The 21,820-nt window shown below is 42.7% G+C and overlaps 1 protein-coding gene across 4 annotated transcripts in view; it reads left to right on the top strand.

Moving 5' to 3' along the window:
* The window catches only part of ME2 (malic enzyme 2), a 110,676-nt gene that overhangs the window by 29,617 nt on the left and 59,239 nt on the right, over positions 1 to 21,820 (top strand). For all 4 annotated transcript variants that reach the window (XM_085629775.1, XM_085629784.1, XM_085629803.1 and 1 more), the window contains exons 3-5: positions 8,744 to 8,877; positions 11,277 to 11,426; positions 18,934 to 19,009. In XM_085629775.1, coding sequence (XP_085485901.1) covers positions 8,744 to 8,877; positions 11,277 to 11,426; positions 18,934 to 19,009 — 360 coding nt within the window. The remainder of the gene's footprint in view (positions 1 to 8,743; positions 8,878 to 11,276; positions 11,427 to 18,933; positions 19,010 to 21,820) is intronic.

The following is a 21,820-nucleotide window of genomic DNA, read 5'->3' on the forward strand; positions in this document are numbered from 1 at the left end:
TGTGGGGGAGAATGTGACAGCAGAGCCTTATCTATAGGCCTTGGCTATTTCTGCCATCCTGGGACAAATTTTTACAATAAAAAAAAAAATAGGGACACGCTGTGATCTGCTGATGCCGCCTAATTCGACTGCTGCTTGTACCGTTCTGTTTTGCTTATAAATTGGATTCTCCCCCGCAAGACTGGAGATTAACTTCAGTATGGATTGTAGTGACAGGCCTTCAAGGTTAACCCACATTTGCCACGCTTGAACTTAGAAGGGCCTGCTAGGTCTTACAAGCCCTGGTGTCTTAGCACCAGCAGGTGGACCCTAGCGGTGGCAAATGTGGGTTAACCTTGAAGGCCTGTCACTACAATCCATACTGAAGTTAATCTCCAGTCTTGCGGGCAGGCCTATGAAGCAGCACACCTTAGACCGACTGTGACTGTCAGTTAGGTCACAGGACCCTTGAGGCCAGTCCGCCTCACCCATTGGTACCTCCATTGGCCTTGTTTCAGCAGAATGAGCTGCAACTCACTAGGGCTTGGCAATGCAGGATTTGCACACACACCAAACTAAGTGCCAGATGCAACTCGCAATTTGCGACTCACAGAATGTCTAAGGCACTGTATGCGATTCCTAATAGGCTCGCAAATGACCTGCCTCATTAATATTCATGAGGCAGGTCGCAATTTGCAACCCCATTAGGAATGGCCTGCAAACACAGAGATGGTGTCCTGCTAGGGACAGCAGACCCCCATGTCTGTCTTTGTTTTTTAAATAAAGCAACTTTTTCCCCCAAATGCAGCTAGTTTTCCTTAAAGGAAAATGGCATGCATTTAAAAGAATAAAATGTATTCTTCTCATTTTTTAAGGGCAGGCCAGGCAGTGGACCTCGGGACCACTGCCTGCTCTTAAACATTATTTTCGCACCCATTCACAAAGGGGAAGGGGTCCTCCGGGGACTCCTTCCTGTTTGCGAGTGGCTTACCACCTACTTAAAGTGGGTGGTAAACTGCAAGTGTTTTGCGGCCACAAATGCGGTCGCAATACAATGGTACACACTATTGTGACATGCTATTAGGAAGGGACACCCCTTCCTTATAGCAATTCACAAACACTATTTTGCAAGTCACCTACTCCCAAAATAGTGTTTGTACATTGCACTACCACTTTTTGCAGTCACAAATGGGCCAATTTCCCATTTGCGACCACAAATAACGATTGTACATCCGGCCCTAAGTTGGCAACCTCCATGATCTCTCTGCCTCATGCACAAGCACTTTTACCATGTGCTGCCTGCTTTGGGGCCACAGGAATTATGCTGCAATGGAGTTGTTGACTAAATTATGCAGCAAAAAATAAAAGGCTGCAGCGTAATGTCGTACATTTTCTGATACTTTATTACTTTGACATTTGTATACATACTAACAGTCTCCGCAAAGATTTCACCTCAGTTGTACCAGTGTAATGCAGTAGTGAGAAAGGTGACCAGTCAACCTTTACAAAGGGCCCTGCACTTTGCAACACAAATCATATTATTTAGTAACTTTTGAGCCGTTTGAGCTATAAACTATTTTTTTGTTAAAATCGTCAGACTATGTAGCAGATGATGTATTAGGTGGCAAATATGGCAGAGCCATAACTATGTGGAAATCATTTGCAAAAGTCGGATATTTTGCCATTCATATTTGAACTGCTCTTTTGGAAGAAGGGAGGAGAGGTGCTGATGACAGAAACTGCGTGGCTCCAAAACAAATTTCTTGTGATTCCACTTTTAAGCATATTTGAGACATTTTGTGATTTGAAACTTGCACCATCAAAGCATCACTCAGTATCACCTCAGCATCACACAGCACTACTTGACTGTCACTCAGCACCACCTGTGCACCATTTCTGCACAAGCACGCCACTACCCTAGTACCACCCCAGTATCACTCAGCACCACCTCAGTATCACTCAGCACCCGCGCCACAGCACCACCTCTGCTTCAGCACATCACCACAGCACCACCTCAGCATTAGCACAACACCATCTCCGCATCAGCACAACACCACTGCCTCATAAGTGCACCACCACCAGTGCAGCACCACCTCATCAGCACAGCACCACGTCATCAGTGCACAGCACCAACTCACACCAACTCAACATCAGAACACCACCATCTCAACACAGCACCACCTCTACTTCAATACACCACCACCACTGCCCCATCTCAACACCAGTGCAACCCCACCTCCAGCAGCAATTCAGCACCAATGCAGCTCCACTACAGCATCAGCACAGCATCACCTCAGCACAGCACCAACTAAGCTTCACTCCGCACCACCCGAGTACCAGCGTAGCACCACCACCTCAGCATCAATCAGTACCAGCTCAGTATCACTTAGGATAAGCTGAGCAGCACGTCAACATCAGCACAGCACCATCTCTGCATCAGCACAGCACCACCTCCTCATCAGTGCACCACTATTAGCACAGCACCAACTCCGCATCAGAGCAGCAACACTTCAGCATCACTCGGCACCACCTCAGCATCACTCGGTACCACATAAGCATCACCTCTACACCAGCAAACCACCACTTCAGTATCATTCAGCACCACCTCAGTCTGGTCTCTGAATCTGTCATCTGTTGATTCTCCTCATGTCTGTCCACTGCTCATGTTGTAATTCACATACTATTTCCCAACCTCCACCCTCCCATTCTTTATGCCCTCCCCCCCCCCCCCATAACAAAACAAAAAAAATATATAGCAAACCAGCATTAGAACAGGCAGAAGAAGTTGCCACCCTTGAAAGGACAAAAAGAAGACTTTTCTAATGTTAATTCATTTTTCAATCGGTTTGCTCAGTTGTACATAATGTTTTCTTGTTTATATACAAGGTAACAAAAACGCCGAACACTTTTTTAAATAACTTAATAATGTGCTGCACAGCAGCCACAGTGCTCTACAACATAGCTTAAAGACATAAGCAAAGCCAATAGCTCTGGCTAAACAGTTCTAAGCAAGGGCGTAACACAGGACCCCGCATTGCGAGGGGCCCCCAAGCTCCAGGGGGCCCCCTCAGCACAGCACTCTTGCTGCAGAGCTCCTGATTGAGCCCGGAGGGGGCCCCTCCACAAACCCTGCAGGGAGGCCCCCTCGAGTTTCCTTACACCAGTGCTTAGAAAGTCCCAAAGACCAGACCCATTGGCTATACCAATGCTTGTTTTGAATTAGGTGTTTCCCGCTTTTCATTTCCTTTATCTACCATTGGCTGTGCATGATGAAGGGCAGGGCTTTCTTCCATAATGCTAGCTTGCCGTCGGAGGTATTGGGCCGCTGTAAATTTGCACAGATTCACGATATGTGACGCCCACGCGGGGACTCAAATCTGCATTTCTACAGCCACGCTTTGTGTTTTTTCCCCCCACCTACCCCGAGTTGAGCTGTTCCTGTACTTTTTAAATTTTGTTTCTGGTGAGGCACGAGGCAATGTAGCCCCTCATACTCCCCCCTTCCTAAGCTTGGTGGCCGACATAAGGTCCTGTGGGGGTGGTGAGGGGGAGGCGGGGATGGGGTTACCTTTCTTATTTTCTACATGAGCCTGATTTCATCATGCTCCCCTGCCCGCCCCTGTTGCTTCCATGTGTCCTCACTGCGTGTTCGTGTTAGTTTATAATTCTTTATATAGTGCAGCCCTGCTCCCTGTCCCACTCCATACCAGCACCAGGGGAGTATGTTATGCTTCCCCACCTAGCAACTTCCTTTCCTTTCTTATCTAGTTCTGCCACACGCCCTTCCCGGACCCGCCTTCATCCCATCGGTCACATTTACCTCCTACCATTAACCCCCACGAGAAAACAAATACTGTGCGGAAGTCCACTCAGTAAAAAATGGATCTACACAGTTATTTCCCATTCTGCAGGAATTAACTTGTAACTGCATTTACTTGTGAAGTATTAAGGCATTCTACCAGTGTTTACAGGTGCAGAGTTGCTGACCCACCAGCAACCTCACCTTGTTAAGGGGGCCTTAATAGGGACGAAGGATGTGCTCTTCTGCATGGTCGTGATAGGAGTAACAGTAGCGTGTTCTATTGATACAATTGAACAAGAACTCTTCTGCAGCGTCGTGATAGGAGTAACAGGAGCGTGCTCTTGTTCAATTGTATCAATAGAACTCTTCTGCAGCGTCGTGATAGGAGTAACAGGAGCGTGCTCTTGTTCAATTGTATCAATAGAACTCTTCTGCAGCGTCGTGATAGGAGTAACAGGAGCGTGTTCTTGTTCAATTGTATCAATAGAACTCTTCTGCAGCTTCATGATAGGAGTAACAGGAGCGTGTTCTTGTTCAATTGTATCAATAGAACTCTTCTGCAGCGTCGTGATAGGAGTAACAGGAGTGTGTTCTTGTTCAATTGTATCAATAGAACTCTTCTGCAGCGTCGTGATAGGAGTAACAGGAGCGTGTTCTTGTTCAATTGTATCAAGAGAACGTGTAAGTGTGTGAGAGTAAAACACGTGGAGCAGCATCACGGAATGTCTGATCCAACTACTTTTTCTTGGGAGCATGGTGATTGTGATTAAGATTATCACTTTCACTGCATTTGCCTGCTTGAAAACTTGTTTAAAGCCTTGGCGCGCACCTTCCAGAGCCCTGCGCTACTGTGGTGCTCCACAAAATCCTCTAAACATTTCATTTCCCTACCATCGCGGCGCTCTCCGGCCTCTTTCCATTTTTCAGCAGCAGTCAGAGAAAATGTCAAAACGATGCAGGCTGTGGGCTGCCACTACTCATCTAACCATGCAGATGCCATTTGACAGCTTGCGTGATACAGTGAAGGAGTCCTAGAGAGAAAATAGAACAAGCATTTGCAATGCAATAGTCCCGTAAATAAAAAGCATTATATATGTGTCTATTTGTCCCCCTTGATAAATGTGGGTTTATTACCCAAGCACATATGCTGGTGCTTTTCTCTTTTACATTGTTTAGATGAGTTTACCCTCTCTATAGCTCACAATTTTGCAATGCGGGTTCTAGTTTTGTTTTAGTGCTCCCACAGACATGATGGGGTGGCTGTAGATGTTGCTTTTGTTATAATACGTACCTTTGTGGTCTTCATAGAGTAACCCCTATACCATAAAGAAGAGGATGGGATACCTTCCTGGCTCTGCAGGACCCTATTATGGTTAGAAGTGTATTGAAGAAGCGATTGTTTGTTAGTTATCATTTTATATTTCTTTATCAACACCTTATCTAATTTTGCTTCTTTGATTGTGTCTCACACCCAACATCTTTTTCTATTTTCTTTTATTTGCTTTATTTTATCTTAAATGTTGATATATGGTGTTGTAACTGGTGCTGTTCATTGATACTCTGTATCATCTAACTGTATAATAATGTGCTGTTATTGCATTCATCTTATTTCATCTTAATGAATAAATAGACCTAAAAAAAAGAAATTCTATTCATCAGTGCACAGGGCATACTTTCCCATAGTTATCCTAGATAGAGATTGTGTGAATGCAGCTGTACTGTGAAATCAGCCTTTTATAAAAACCCCTAAATAAAGCAGTAAGACATTTCCATGCCATTATAATATATTTGTATGTCCTATTTGTAGGGCATTAGTATGCCCTAGTTACTTAATGTCAGTGGCATTAATAGTTGCTCTGTGGGTATCTGCTACAGAATGATCCCACATCCATAGCACGTATGCTTCCTTTTGCAAGGGATGAAGTGGGTGGAGGAGGGAGGTAACTTTCAAAACTTGGAACCCTTTCATTTTTATGCTGCTGGACAAATATTTGTTATCGATGTTGTTACTCCAATGTCAACACCGTTGTGACCTGGTCATTAACCTCACTTCACTTGTCGTTCCAGCTTTCTCTCCACTTCCCCTGATGATGTGAAATGGTTAATTTAAAAAGAAAATACACTTATCGCAATTGTATGGATGCCATATTTCGTTGGCAGCACATTTTCATTTTTTGTGTTGTCTTTCAGTTTTGGTACATATGCTTGCAATAAAACCATAACGTGGCCATCACAGTAGTGTGGCAAGGACAGATGTATTTGTTTTGGCAGTGCTTGTTGCGAGAGGATTCTCATCTTATCGGTGATGAGGACACCTTGAAAGTAAAGATTAGGGGTGAACGAGGAGATGGTGGAAGATTGAAGCTAGAGAGGTAGCAGTCATCTGAGGGCGAGGGCCTGCCGGAGCTATGAATGGTTTCCACCAAGATCTAGTTTTAGTCAGAACATCGGTATGCAGACGGAGGGGTGGTTAACGCAACCAGGTGATAATTTGTGAATCTCTGAAGCTCTTATGTGATTATAATCCATGATGTTAGACATGCATAGTGCAAAACTGCAGCCAGTAAGGAATAAAAATGGCTGGGATTAAAGTATTTGCATTATATGTGAGGTATACAAGACCTTTGCCTTCTAAGGCGCTTTTACAATATTGAATTGAGGCACTGGTTCTGATGGTTGTAAGACGTGCATTTCAGTGACGGATGCCAAGAAAGAAGGAGACCTGGATCTAGCCGAAGGAGGAAGCAGCCTGGATGAAGCCACAGTGTTCCTAGAGTCAGAGTATAGAATAAGGCCAGATGATAGCGCATAAATGTCATGGAAAGACTGAACGTTTGTGGAGAGCTTTCAAAACCAATGTTAAAGACTCATAAAGGGCCTTGAATTTTGCTAACCTCGGAGAGATTGTAGGGCCTTTACCACGGGGCAAAGGAGTGCTGAGGGAGGGCCACTAACTGCCTATAGCAGTAATCCTGTTTAATGAATTGAAGGCATTTATGAATGAATGAAGTAGCATTTATAAAGCGCGTGGTTACCCGAAGGCATCCCAGCGCTAGGGTCGAGACCGCAATAGACTAAGTCAATCAATGTGGAAAGAGCCAGGTCTTAAACTTTTTATATGTCCTATAGCTGAGTGGGACAGGATCGAGAGGGTGTAAAGTGCATACATATAAATTTTAATGCCAAGCTGCAGTGGCATTGGTAGTGATGCAAAGCACCATTCGCTTGGAAGAACTAAGGGGATTTTAGGTTGTGATCATAGTGCCTTGCAGTTGCACATAGCAGTGAGATAAACAGATGTGCGTGACTGGACGAAGGATGAGAAACTGCAAAAGGGAAAAGAGATGTGTTTGTCATGGGTATAGAGGTGGTAGATGAATCCAAAAGAAGAAACCATGTCACCAAGGCAGGTGGTATGTGCAAGGTATGTATGGCAAAACAGTGGAACCAGGGCTTGGCCATACAGAGACACCAACTAGTTAGTCAGTGAGTGAGGATAGGTCGCAGTTCAAGCTGAATTAGACGTGCAGCTGGAGAGATGAGAGTGAACCATATCAAGGTTGAGCTGAGGATACCTTGAGAGCTGATGGACATTGGTAGAGTGTGGTTGTCACCTGTGTCAAACGTGGCCAATAGATCAAGAAAACAAATAAGGATATAGCTAATATTGACAATACACATATAGAAGGAGCCAAAATTTATGTTGGGAATACGCATGCACCACTGAAATACACTGAACTTCTGTGTGATGCGGGCTTGATTGTGGCACACAAAATGTACCCAAATTGAGGCAGCTGTATAGTCCAGACAGTGATGGACTGCATTTCGGGTACATACTGGTATATGATCAAAGAAAAAATATATATATGCGAAGGTAGGTAGTGAATGCCTCCAAAAATATAATAAAATATGGGGGCCTAGGAGAAAATATTAAGGGACACTGTAAAATAAGAGACATTGTAGAGGTTGGCCTCAAACTAAGGGGGTTATGTAAAGAAAATCACCAGAATGGTTGTGATTTTTATTAAAAAGGAAATTTGTGTACTCAAAAGCATCAAAACTCGTATTTTATTAACATCAAATATAAGCACTAAGTTCTGTGCCGACAGGTAGTTTGGAACAAAAATAAAATGTGTTTTTTTTTTCTTTAGAAGAAAAAAAATGGATAGATGGATGATTATGATGTGCTGAGGCGGTGAAGTATTTCTGCTTTGAGTATTCTTGAGTTTGTGTGAGATCAGAAGGAGTGATTCAGAAGTGAGCTATGGCAAAGGAGATCCTTCTAGGAGCGAGCAAGAGGATTACTGATACATGAACTAAACACAACAAAAGGAGCATGTGCAAGCTAGCATTTTTTGATTTTTTTTTTATAGCATGAGCATGCTCTGCTAGTGGCGTGGTGAGGTATTCCACCAGCAGAGAAGGAGAAGTCTGAGGACTGGATGAGAGTAGGTGGATGAGTGTGGACAGGGTGTTTGGATGGTGCGAATTTAAGGCGAGAAGCATGATGCGGAGTCATTTGGCAATAGCGAAGATTGTGTGATAGGTGTAAGTGCTGGAGAGAGTAAGCGGTCTGAGATACATGCAGGTCATTGAGGGTGGGGTCAAAGTGAGCTGCAGATACTCCAAAAGTACTTTCTACCTAAACGTTTTGGCAAGGTTCACTTTTCAGCCCTTTGTGCAGATAACACGGTGTTGATTAACAGAGGGTAGACTACACAGGCCTTGACTGCAGCTTCAGATTCTCGCCTAAAAAAAAATCTGCATGTGCCATCAAAATGCCATTGACAAGAACGGGCCAACTTTGTAGTTCATAGTCGCTAAATTCTAGCTTTACAGTGTTTTCCATGTTGGGCAGAAACCATTGCATATCTGTGACAACAGCAAGATTTGTCATTGCCCAATCATGTATGAAAATATACACTTTTAACACTCTAATCTGTGTACTTTTTCTATTTCCAGGGCATGGCATTTACTTTGCAGGAGCGTCAGATCCTTGGACTTCAGGGTCTACAGCCTCCAAAAATAGAAACGCAAGACATCCAAGCTGTGCGGTTCCATAAGAATTTGGAGAAGATGGACGACCCTTTGGAAAAGTTTGTAGATGTAGCACACACACGTAGCATGTTTTTAAAAATGAATGTTATGAAAGTTATTAACCTAGTTAGGGGCACATCTAATGGAATATAGTAATGGTTGCTCTCGTCCCATGAAATCTACTTGGGGCATATTGCTGCCATGTCGTTGGTGTGGCAGTCTGACCGTGAATATTCTAAACAATCAAGATTGTAACATTCCAGTGAGGTTGGAGCGATTGTACTTGCGCTTCTTTCATATAGTGATATTACTTTGTATATTATGTAAATGAATAACTGTAACTGTGTGATGGTGATCAGCTGTACTCGATGCACATGACAGCAATAAAAGTTAAAAAAATAAATAAAAAAAAAGCTTGTAACATTCAGAAGGCTGATGGGGATGATGGTGAAGATAGCTGCTGGTTGTCCTGATTTATGATGTTCCCAGAATGGCCCCTAGACACAGTGGACTCTGGTCCTTTTTTCCCCTGTTTAAATTGGAGTTTAATGCGAAATTGTCGGCTCATTCATCTACTAAGTGGGGCTAGAATCCAGTTGTTTGTATCTTTGACAACAGAAAATCCTACTTGAGATATTCTGACATTTTGGTGGCCGAACGTAGTGAGAAACACACGTCGGAGTCTGTCCTGAGGTCAGTTTGCACTCTGCTCCATCCCTAAACAGATGAGCATACAGGAGTTGTGCAATTGGGTCGTTGTCTACCTTTCTTTATTGGAAATTTCAAACAAAACACTCACTGAGCCGTGCCCCTATATACAGAACCGCATTGCCTGCTGCAGCAGTCACCAGTACAATCGACATAATATTAATAATATAATAACAAGAAAGTGACAGTCCGTACAATAGGATGTTTTCAACGATTGAGGTGCATGCCAACTTTAGCATATTAGGAAAACAAAAGAGTGCTGGGTTGAAAACTTTAACTAATCTTAGCTACTGATAATTGCTCGGGCTGCATTTCAGTCCAGCCATTTTTTGCCCGTGTACCACTCCAGATAAGAATCACACTCATGCAAATCAGGCCTGGTCCTTGTCCAACAACAATAGTCCAACCCGAACTGCCAGGTTAGGTCCCCTCTGAATAGGAAACGGCCGGACCATAATGGCTTTGGTCTGATTGGGTTTTATCCGTGAGTTTCAGCTTGGTTCCTGTGGCACAGAAATTGTGCAACCCATGTCTGGTGGACATACCAGTTGCACTTTGGGCAAGATACTGAAGAACATATAAAAGTGAAATGTGGAATGCTTGAATCAATCTCAGCCTCTGCTAATTATTTTGGGACACATTCCAGTTCTTTGTTTTTTGCCTTACTGTGACTCTCCAGACAAGAAATAGTTTCATGAAAACCTTGAGAAGAGTAACCAGTCCCTAAATATGAAAAAATGTGATGTTCTTTCAATACGTACACCTTCAACGTGATGGCTTCTACTCTTTATTTCTCCTTTTCCACATACCATTGTGAAGGTTTTACTAAGGTAAAGTATCAAATCTTTTCCATTCATAAATTGTGCAAAATTTCAATTAAACATTGGAGCCCATTTGCTGTCCTAGATAACAGAACAGCATCGTCCACTTACAAAAGGACTGGCATAGCACGATTACCAACTCTGGGAGCATATGCATTCAAGCTTTGCAGGGACGTATGAACATTGTTAATGTAAAGAGAGAACAAAAGTGGTGCAAGAACACAACCTTGCCTAATACCACTAGTGACTCTAAAAAGGGAAGTGCATTCACCTTTAGGGACATATCGAACTCTTGAACCTTCTTTTGAAGTTGTAAATTACTGTAGAGGAAGTGAATACTTTAAAGCAGATTCCCAGCATAAATGAATGTCCATGTGGTGGTTCCAAGGGTGGATCACTGCAGAAATGCTACTATTTTTGTTATTTATTCTTTGTGCAAATTCTGCAGAGTGGGTCATGGTATAAATCCTACTTTACAATAATGATTAGTTGGTTAAATCCATATTACTGATGATATGCAGCAGAACTGCTCTTCTAGGCCTCCTCCCTCCCCCCCCCAATCTGCAAAGCTGACTTTGGCTCCATGTTTCAGACAGCAGGAAAAATGAATGCGTATCCATCAGTAAAGGACCAATGAACAAGAGGAAGAGAATTCCACTGTGACATGTTCCATGACTGCTGAAACGTTCAGTGTGTTTAAGGTTTATCAAAGTTGCCATTATCTAGAAGTTTACCTGCTTTTTATTTCAGGGAAGTCAGTGGGTAGCCAGTGCCTTCAAATACTCTGACATCTGTGAAGGTTGTGCATCTGTTCAGTTGCAATTTGGTTATTTTGTGGACTTGAGGAAAACATTTCATTTGAGTGTAAATGCTTTGTTAAATCCTGTGATATTCTCACCTACCTTCATTTCATTGTGCCTGTTTTTTAGGTACATCTATGTAATGGGAATCCAGGAAAGAAATGAAAAGTTGTTTTATAGGGTGCTACAGGACGACATTGAGCGATTGATGCCTATAGTGTACACTCCAACGGTTGGCCTAGCCTGCTCACAGTATGGACACATCTTCAGAAGACCAAAGTAAGTGCTAACCCTTGCCATTGAAATTTTTAATAATAGTTGAGTAGTTGCAAGATTACATCAAGGAACCTTAGAAGACATATCACTGTTCTTGGTAAACTGATTTTAGCTGCTTTGCAAATAGCAGCAGGATACCACTCATTTGCAGTACTTAACCCTTTCAACCTGCGCCAAGAATCCTGTAGTTTGGACCCAACATATACGTATATTTAGCGACTCTTACTTTGCAGATGCATAAATCAACCACCATTGCGATACCTGAGCATTATTGTCAAATATTTCGATCTATTGAACATTCTTAATAATGCAAATTTGTTCAGCCTTATTTAGGCATCGTTTGTGTGTTTTCTCTTGCTGGGTATGGACACAGATTACATAGTGAAAACTACTTCACGACAAGCATTTATTTACTTGGCTAGTGCTTCATCTCCAGTTAAACATTATTGAAATGCACATGCCGCCTCCACCTAAAAAGTGTCCCTAGAAAACAATGTGGAGGCCAAACTCAATGGTAGTATACAGGAAGTCGATAACCGGGCCCTATACACCTTTTTAGGCTGACCACAAGGGAGCGTATGTCACATAAACTCCAGTGGTTCCCCCTGATCAACAGTTTCTTTATCCCACCCTTTTTGATGAGCTAAAAGTCTGTCAGCAGGGCCAGGCAGTATGCTGTGGCTGCAGAGGGCTCCACAAGGTTGAATAAGTTTCATTTGGGGCTAGACTGACACACGAGTTTGGGTGTCCAAACATCCCAGTTGGACAAACTTGAACACTCTAGCCACCGATATCCTCTTGCCACTGGGATCTTCTTACCAACTTATTTTACCATCCGGATCTAAGTTTTGACTTAATCACTGGTATTGAGCTTGAAATTCTTCTGCAGCAAAGATGGAAGCTACAGCCAAGCAGGGCTCCAGGATGTATTACTTCTGCATGACGTCCAGCAGAAGCTTTGATTCCCGCAGCAAAAATCTCTGATTAAGATACACCAGGGAATCACGCGTGCTTATGTTGTCTGTTTCTTGGGTTACCTTGGTACGTAGACTGTAGAGGTTGGAAAATGTCTTCCAGAGCCACATATGCATATTGATTCCTTCTACCAAGGTGTGGTATTATCCAGGATTTCCTTGTGTACTAGACAAGGGTAGCTTTCCTCACCCTTTGAGAATCACTCCAAGAGTTTGGTTACAAGGCCGAGCAGGATACAAGACTCCACTCATCTCCCAGGCCGAAAGCAAGCAGACTTGCTATCTTTCTTCTTGCCCCTGGCGTGTCTAATTGTGCTCTGAGTTCCAGGTGATAGGAGCCCCCAGATATAGTAGCAACTCGTCAATGGTTGGTCCTTAGCAACTTCCCACACTGATCTATTCCTAACTTTTCAACGGTTCTTCTATATTACTGCTTAATTAATCCCAGAAAGCTCTATCCCAAACTTTTCCATGATGCCGGAGTTGTTCCAGTCCTGCCATGAGATTACCAGTTAAAATGAGTTTGTTTCCCTGCCACCACTCTATTGAGACGGAGTCTGGGAACAGACCCTTACCATTTACTTTCTTTCACCTATGCTTTGTGTATCCATTCGGCATTATCATCATCCCCTTCCCGTAATAACCTTCAGATAAAAATAGACCGATGTTCTTGTATTTAATCTGCCCTGCCTACTCGCCAAGTATCCTTCAGCAGGGCAGCTGCCACAAGAGTTATGTATTTTTTTTTCTCCCCAGGAAGAGCCTGATGAGGGATGCGTACAGTTAATCCAGGTTAGCCCTAGACTGGAGAAATCTAATCACTGGAAATTAACTGTCGCTGCATGAGGGGAAAGCCTCATAGAGACAACATATGGACCTACAGTGGCATTTATACTACTACTTTAAGTTTAACTATAATTTAAATTTTCATTAGGTCATTAAGTAAAAAATTCATTGAAGATGGATTTTCTAGGTTTTTCACAAGCAAAGTTTGAAAAATATGAATTTTGTAGTTTAAAGAGGTCTTACAAATGAAAAGGCTGCTTCAGTCTCTGCAGTTATTAGTACTTTTGAATTATGTTACTGCAGAGATATGTCAGCTACATATTTGGCATGTCTCATTTCACAAATTATGCCTTTTAAGCTTTGTGGGCTCCAAGGCATATTTTATACTTGGCTTAGTTGCCATTAGAAGTTTGCTTCTTAAATATAGTGGCGTGCAGCTTCCAGGGATGCTAAGACTGCATTGTCCCATGTTTAAATGTCTCCTGTGAGTGATAGAAAGCCACTTGTTATATTTAACTTTTATACTACTTTTGTGATTTGTAATTTTTACATATTTGTACTGTGGCCTTACCAAAAATGTAACTAAGCTGTTGGTGTTAGTCTACTTATTGTCTTGTTTCAGTGGTCAAAGCATATGCACTCAGGGTGTTTACTGGCTTCCAAGTGTCTACAGTAAAAATACGCCAGTAAATCCAGTAAGAAAAACTTAGGGCCTATACAAAAATAAGCATTTGACTACAATATTCAAATAGTTGTTCATGAACACTGGTAACACTTTATAAAAATAAAGAAACATTCTCTTAGTCAAAATGTCCTTCATTGTTACAGAAACTGCATAACCTAATTGGTTGCCATCCCTCCGTGTGAAGAGCTCTTTTCCCTTTCTTCCTCTCTCATTTGATTGCAGATACAAAGATTTCAAAGAAAACTATAGAAATGGGTTGTGTAACCCTAAACATGCTACTAATAGTATAAGGAGGTAGAATATACAGAGCCATAAGCGGGAATGGTGACCTCCATGGTTGGCTCTGAACAGGCAGGTAGGAGGTCCCTGTGAATGAGAGAATTTACATTTAGATGCTGGGATCAAAAGGGAATACTCAAAATGCAGAAACAGCAAGATGTCATACCAAGGAAGTGAAGATGACTTTACTTACCCATGGTGCATGGGGGCGTTTTACCCACAAAAGCGTCATATAACTGGCCTTGCGGAAAAGGAGCTGGAGTTTGAAAGGGGATGTGGATTCAGGAAAGAGGAACCAATGAGGGGGGGGGGGGAGAGAGGAATCAAGTAGGGCTTTTGAAAAAACTCTACTAATACAGGAACTTCTCCAGTAGAGATGGATACAAGCTGTCAGGCAACACCTTACCTTTAGTCTCTCTTTCTTCTAAATGCAAGGACTTGCGCCCCTGCAAGATTTAGGAAAATGTCAAAACTGAGATTGGAGAGAAAAAAATTACACCAAAGGGGAAAAGAAAATGAAACCGATTTATCTCCTGGAAAGGAAAATCCTTGATCAATAGGACTGGATTTGGTTGTGGTCTGCGGGAAATAAAACTGGCCCAGATGGAAAGATTGATACTGTAAAGCAGAGCCTGGAAACTACAGTCCAGGAAAAGAATGAATCTTGGGAAGTAGTAACTGAGTAAATTGTAAAAGAACTTGTATAAACCAGTAATAAATGTCATTGACTGTGATTCAGCAATCTATCACCTGGCAAACAATGAGAACCTTGATGTAGCACTTGTGAAAAAAACTCCGAATCTTTGCAAACTGGGATTTTAAAGAATTAAACCACTCATGCAGAGCTGAAATTTTAAGGTCTTTCACCTTAGCCCTTTGCCCCCCACCCCCTAGTCTGGTAATAGCGGGGGGGTTGGTGGGCTGGAGGTTCCAAACACACACTAGACTTGCTAAAGGCCCTGCCCTGTTTAGCTAATGCTAAACAACAAGGTACACTGTGTTAATGGGGCAGCTTTTATATGCCCCTGTCCACACAAGTTGCTCCAGCCTTTAAAACCAAGGACTAGACGAAGGGTAATTTGAGATGAGATTGCATAAACTATAGGCCATGGAGAGCAAGTGCATCAAGCAACACCATGCATATCCACTCTCAAATCTGAGGAGCATGTGCACGTGTGTCTGCTACACTGCCTCACTAAAGAAAAAACAGTGGATGCTCAGAGTGCACATTACACTGTTTTCTTTGGTTTCTGAATGATGCCTTTCAGAAATTAAATAATATGTAGGCGGGTATCCCTACCAAAATGTTTTTAGTACTGGAAAAAGCTCTGAGGAAACTTTAGTTCAGTCTCTTTCTTGTCATTAGCAGTTTAGATTATTGTAATTCCATCTTTGGAGAACTTCTGGCTTTTGAATATTTACAAATTGCAGTTCACTGCTCGACTTACGCTAGTATTTTTGCTCACCTTTTCTCCCTTCGCTGGTACATGCTGCATCTTCAATGCTTTATGCTTTTGTCACAATTCCATATATGGCTCTTCTCTCCCTATCTGCCTTCTAGACCTAATTGTTTTTGTACGCTACATCTGATGAACATCCCAAAATTTACAAGGTTGCTCATGGTATGCTAGGCCTTTTTTGTGCTAACCTCCCAGGCTTTGAATTACCTCCCGGTTGTAGTAATTCCTTTCGGTTTTGGATAATTGTGTGATTTACAAATTTTAAAATCTAATGAAATCATATCTCTGAGAATTACCTAAAACCTTACCTACTGAGGATGTTTGTCCAGGGATAAAAATAGCACCTGTACTGGAGTTTGAAAAATTACCACGTGCCAAGTTGACTGCAGGAAAGTCACGTCTGCTCTCTTATACAGTCTGGGTCCTCAGGGGAGGCTTCTAGGCACCAGGTCCCTGTCTAGCCAGGTCTGCTGCAGTCCATCATTTCACAATTAATCTGATGGATCTTTTTAAGAGCAGGGATCTCTTTTTCCTTGTGTCTGTACTGGAGAAATCGTATACTCAATTGTGGCAACTGACTTGTGGAAATCCACTCTTCGTTTACAGTACTTCCACTCTCCCATGTACTGCAGACCTTTGTAGAGCCCCTTATTCAAGATGCCTCTAGTGCGGGGATGCCCAAGGGTAACCAGGCGCGTTATAAAACTCATTAATAATAATAATAATTTACCCCCTTTCAGGAGCGTAATATTTCCTTTCAGGCACACCTCTGTGGAAAGGAAGTAACACCTTCTCTTCCTGTGTTAAAACTAGTTTTCCCTTTTAGGGTGGACAAATACTAATGCCTGAAAAAGTTCTGAGGTTCATTGGGTTCTGTTCCTGGCATCCCCACCTGGTATTTCCACTTAAAAGGAAGGAACTTTCATGGCAGTTGCTTTTCCATCCACCCATCAATGTACCCACCAAGTTGACTCATCCCTGATAAGTGGCCATTGCTTACACCGCTTCAGCCTTCCTGCTCCCAGAGGCAGATGTGTTGTTGTCAAGGATATATATATATATATATATATATATATATATATATATATATATATATATATATATATATATATATATATATATAGATCGGAATACATACTTCAATTATCATGCCATAGCACTTACTATAATAATAATAATAATAGTAAGCAGAAGAATAAGCAGAATGGTTGCGTTTTTATGTAGCACTTCATATAATTATCTATGAGTATAGTCTATAAAAGGTGCTTAGCAGTTCTTCAAAGTGCTCCACCCATATTCGTTGTTGACCATCGTTACCCATGATTGTTTTCCCTGCTTTGTCTTTACCCGATCTTTCTGGCTTGCTCTATCTGCCATAGAGTTTCCTTGTTATGTAGTAGAGTTCTTTCAAGTTCCCATGGCTTTCTGCTTCCTGGGCTTCTGTGGCAAGACCATCAATTAATCCTTGTGTATCATTGAATGCCTGTGTTTAAATTAGGAAAGCACATTGAACCTCTAGGAACAATGCTGGCACGCTTTTTAAAATAACAAAAAATAAATAGTGTGTTGCAAAAAGATGAGGAAGAACATGGATGAGGAAGAATGCAAGTACTTGGTCCATGCTCCAGAGAGCAAAGCAATCGAAAGACTGGAAAGGAGTGACAACGAAAACAACTAGTGGAATGCTGTGGGTGGGTTACAAGAGCACTGAATTGTAAACAATTCGTGCTGCAGCACCGCACGCGCTTTGTAGGCACGACCTAAAAAGGAATGGAACAACGTCCGAGTCCTCCACCCAGAATAAAAAAGCAGGCAATAATCCTTTACCGTTTCATTCCTCAATATGTACCTTTTTATGTTGCTTTTTTTCTCTACCTCTGATAAGAGGCATTCACATACTACCTCTTCAGTACGATAAAAGTTGATACAAACAAGTGTTAAGATCCGGTAAAAGCAGTTAAAATGTTGAAGAACAAAAGACAAGCCACAGTGGTAGGGACAAATTGCGCAGAGAAATGTTATATTCGTTCTAAGTGTAAAAGAGAACCCTTGCTACTAGGTTAACAATGCGACAACCACTAATGCCGTAATCTCGGTAAACCAAGTCTACCCCCAACGTCAACAATTTTTGAAACCGAGCAATAGGGTTCTAAAGTAAAGTCCAAGTAATGGTGATAGTGCACAACAAAAAGGATATTTTCCAAATTGATTTCAGTTGTTCAAGTCTTGTCTTTTATTCTTTGACAGAGCTTTTTCGGTGTGAGCCCCCTGTCAGCCTCATGGACTTCATCAGGGCTGCAGGCAAACAAAAGTATATAATAACCAAAATACATAAGCATGTATCGCTGATCAGCGATACATGCTTATGTATTTTGGTTATTATATACTTTTGTTTGCCTGCAGCCCTGATGAAGTCCATGAGGCTGACAGGGGGCTCACACCGAAAAAGCTCTGTCAAAGAATAAAAGACAAGACTTGAACAACTGAAATCAATTTGGAAAATATCCTTTTTGTTGTGCACTATCACCATTACTTGGACTTTACTTTAGAACCCTATTGCTCGGTTTCAAAAATTGTTGAAAATGTTGAAGAACTTCTATACCTTTCTCAGTATGGCATCACTGCTGAGAGATGCTGCATCGTTCTATATCTGCCTATCAATGTGCATTAGATCTGCTCAGTAGGTTAGTGAGTTCAGACTCCACTGACAACAAATCCTTGCCTTTTCTGTAAAGACTGCTTAATTTGAGCAGGTGGTTGCCGGAAGGTGCCATCGGCACTTATTCTCCCACTCCAAGCATTAACCAAGAAAGAGCAAGACAGGGTTAAAAATACGTATTGGAAAGACAGAGGAAGAATAAGACGGAACACCCATCACAAAGAGGGAAAGCAGGGACCAGCAAGAGTTTGATAAATGGGCAGGGAGTATCTGGTAGTGGCTTAAAGAGTTATGACGTGTTCTAAATCTATGCAGCCTTGGTATTCCATGTGACAACACTTAATTGCACTGGCTGCTGGCTTCTGAGAAGAGCTTTGAGCACCGGCACGCATTCCTTTACAAATTAAGCACTGCTGATAACATGTGAAATGCTCCTTCACACGCACAAACACACACACACAAACCTCTTTCTGAAAATTAATTTTACACACTAAAGTTTTTCCCAATAAGTAAATCGCCCCCTCCACTCCCAGAACAAACAATTTTGATTCATGCAGTCCTATTTTAAGTGTATGGCAGTGCTTAAAAAATATATATTGCTTACTTGGAGATTTCTTTTATTTTATAGTCATGGCATGTAAATCATTTTCATTTCTTTGTGTTTCAGAGGATTATTCATTTCAATTTTAGACAGAGGTCATATCAGATCAATTTTGGACAACTGGCCAGAAACTGATATTAAGGTACAAATTCTAGTCCTGTGTTGCTGCTAGTTTGTCAGTTTGTCGTGTGTCTGCATGTTTCAAAATCATAATACGTTTAGCCTGAAGTCTTCTGCCGGCATATGCAGAGCTTCACCACAGTTAAGGCACTATTAATCTGAGTCTTTGGCTGGGGTGTTAGGGGATTGTCAGCTCAGTGGGTGATACCAACATGGGGAATAACCCCATAAACAGTGTATGGTTTTCATATTAACACGGACATTATGAAACTCGACAGCTCCATTTTGTAAAAACCACACCATTTTGGTGAATTCAGTTCAGTGCATTATCAACATCTCCAAATCGATATTCTAATTCATAAACAAAACCAGGTTCTAGCACCATATAAATAACTGATCTCTGAGCAGACTGGTATGTTTATGGATCCTAAACTCAGGTTAGTGCTTATGTGGGAAGAAAACCTTTGTCATGTAGATTCTTGTCACCTGAAACTTGTATGGAGGTTAGACCCATCTCACAATTTTCTGATGCCATCGACAAAGTAATTGTTTTTTTTTGTACAGCCTTCACCACGACCAACTTGCCCTCAGACTCTCATTAGCTTCATATACCAAGAGATCAAATAGCTCACCTCAACAACAACTTGGTACAAAACAATGCAGCAGTGTAAGAAATCGGGTTACTGGTTGATTAGGGAGTGAGCCCTGGTCAAGCAGCAACCACAATCCTAGTCCGGGTAGGACACGAGCAAACCCCAAATTATTCTGTGCTCAACCCCCTGGTAGCTTGGCACAGAGCAGTCAGGCTAAACTTCGAAGGCAATGTAAGGTATGTGTGCAACACTTCAAACAGCAAAGCAGTGAAAACACCACATAAAAAGATCCCACACCAGGGAAAAATAGGGCTAAATTTAATAAATAAAACAAGACCCAAACGACAAAAATCAAATTAGTAGAACCGGAATTACAATTTTTTAAAGAAAAAACTAGTATAGAACCTAAAAGCATAAAGCGCCAACCGTGGCTATCTGGTCCCACTGGACCGGGTCAAAGTCAGATGTTCAGGCTGACCACACTGGAGCCCGGGTCAGATACAGTCCCAAATTAGTTCAGTTGAAGTCTTGCGCCAAGAGTCCCATTCGTGTTAAAGAGGATCACCAAGAGTGAAGAGCGTTGTGGACGGCAGTCCGAATGGCACGAAGAGCAGTCCTGGGGTCGTGGGAGGGCTGGAGCGTCACATTGGCGGCCTTTCGCCAGGGGACGATGCTGCTGTGTGAAGAGACGGTCTTGCAGCAGCTCATGCTGATTTTGGGTGTGAGTGATGTGGTTCCGGTGTGAATGGGCCCGTTGAGTTCACAAAGATCCCAAAAGCTTGAATTTAAGAGTTAAATAGCCACACCAAAGGTCCAGGAACTGAGGGGCACGTTTTGGGTTCGGGACCTTGCTAAAAACAGGTCCAGAAGCTGTTTGGAAGCATGTTATGTCCTTGAGACTCAGATCAGGAGGCCACCACACTAGCCCTTTGAGTGACTATTGGGTCCTGGGTTCAGTATAGAGTTGCAGATCCAGTTCTTCCCCAGGCAAGAGGACATCAGGCTACAGGTGAGCAAAGCAGGGTAGCAGTTTCTTCTAGAGCAGAAGGCCAGCAGAGTGGCAGTCCTTGTAGCAGCACAGCAGTCCTTGTTCCTGGCCAGGTATCCACGGGTCCTGAAGTGTACTGAAGAGTTTGTGTCTGAGCTCCCCTTTTTATACCCTGGTGCCCTGGATTTGGAAGGTAGTAGAAGCTTCTAGCCTTTGCCTTTTGAAGTGCATGGAATTCCCTACCTCCCCTGCCCTGGCTCCAAGCTGGCTGAAGTGACAATGCTGGGTCATTAAGCCCTTTGTGTGGAGACAGAACACAGCCTATTCCGGTATAAGTGAGGCTGGTCCCAGCTCCTCCCTCCAGTCCTGCCAGTCATGGCCGATCCAGTCACACCTAACCTCCAATTGTGCGTGGCTCTCTAGGAGGAATACACAGAGCCCAAGTGCCAACTACACCCAGTTATGGAAAAGGAGACCGGCTGCAGGCACCAAATGGCTAAGGTGAGAAAACTGCAACATTCTAAAAATGCTGCCACAACAAATGATAGACCGAATGCTGAATAAATCAAACATTCTCCCCCAGTCGAGAGATCTGGGTTAAATCTAATGATCTTTTGCTCACTACACCACCCCAGATTGGACCCAGCCATATGTAAATCAGTCTTAAATCTGCTCCTCTTGGGAACAGTCCAGCCTGAACCGCCAAGCCGGGTCCTCCCTGGACCAGAAACAATCATCCTGGGACTGGTTTTGGGGTATATCACCGCTCATCAGCCAGGCTAGCTTGAATCCAGTGGTACAGCGAGCAAGGGACAATCCAGTGGCACAGCGAGCAAGGGACCCACATCTGGACATACCCATCTGCTTAGGCCAAAAAGTGCTGTGGCAAAAAATGATGGCCGGAATGCTGAATAAATCAAACATTCTCCCCCAGTCAAGAGACCTGGGTTAAATCTGGGGAGGCATGGTGAGCAAAAGAGCAATGGATTTAACCCCGATCTCTTGACTGGAGGTGAATGTTCGATTTGTTCTGCATTCCATCCATCATTTGTGTGCCTTTTGCCTTCTCACCCTAAGTGTGCCAGGTATACCCAGACATGGGTCCCCGGCTCCCTGAGCCACTGGACTTAAGCTAGCCTGGCTGATGGAATGATGCCCCGAAACCGGTCCCAGGATGCTTGTTTCTGGTCGGGGGAAGACCTGGCTTGGCAGTTCGGGCTGGACTGTTCCAATGAGGAGCAGGGTCAAGACT

The sequence above is a fragment of the Triturus cristatus genome, chromosome 2_1 (assembly GCF_964204655.1).
Source record: "Triturus cristatus chromosome 2_1, aTriCri1.1, whole genome shotgun sequence".
NCBI classification, from domain to species: domain Eukaryota; kingdom Metazoa; phylum Chordata; class Amphibia; order Caudata; family Salamandridae; genus Triturus; species Triturus cristatus.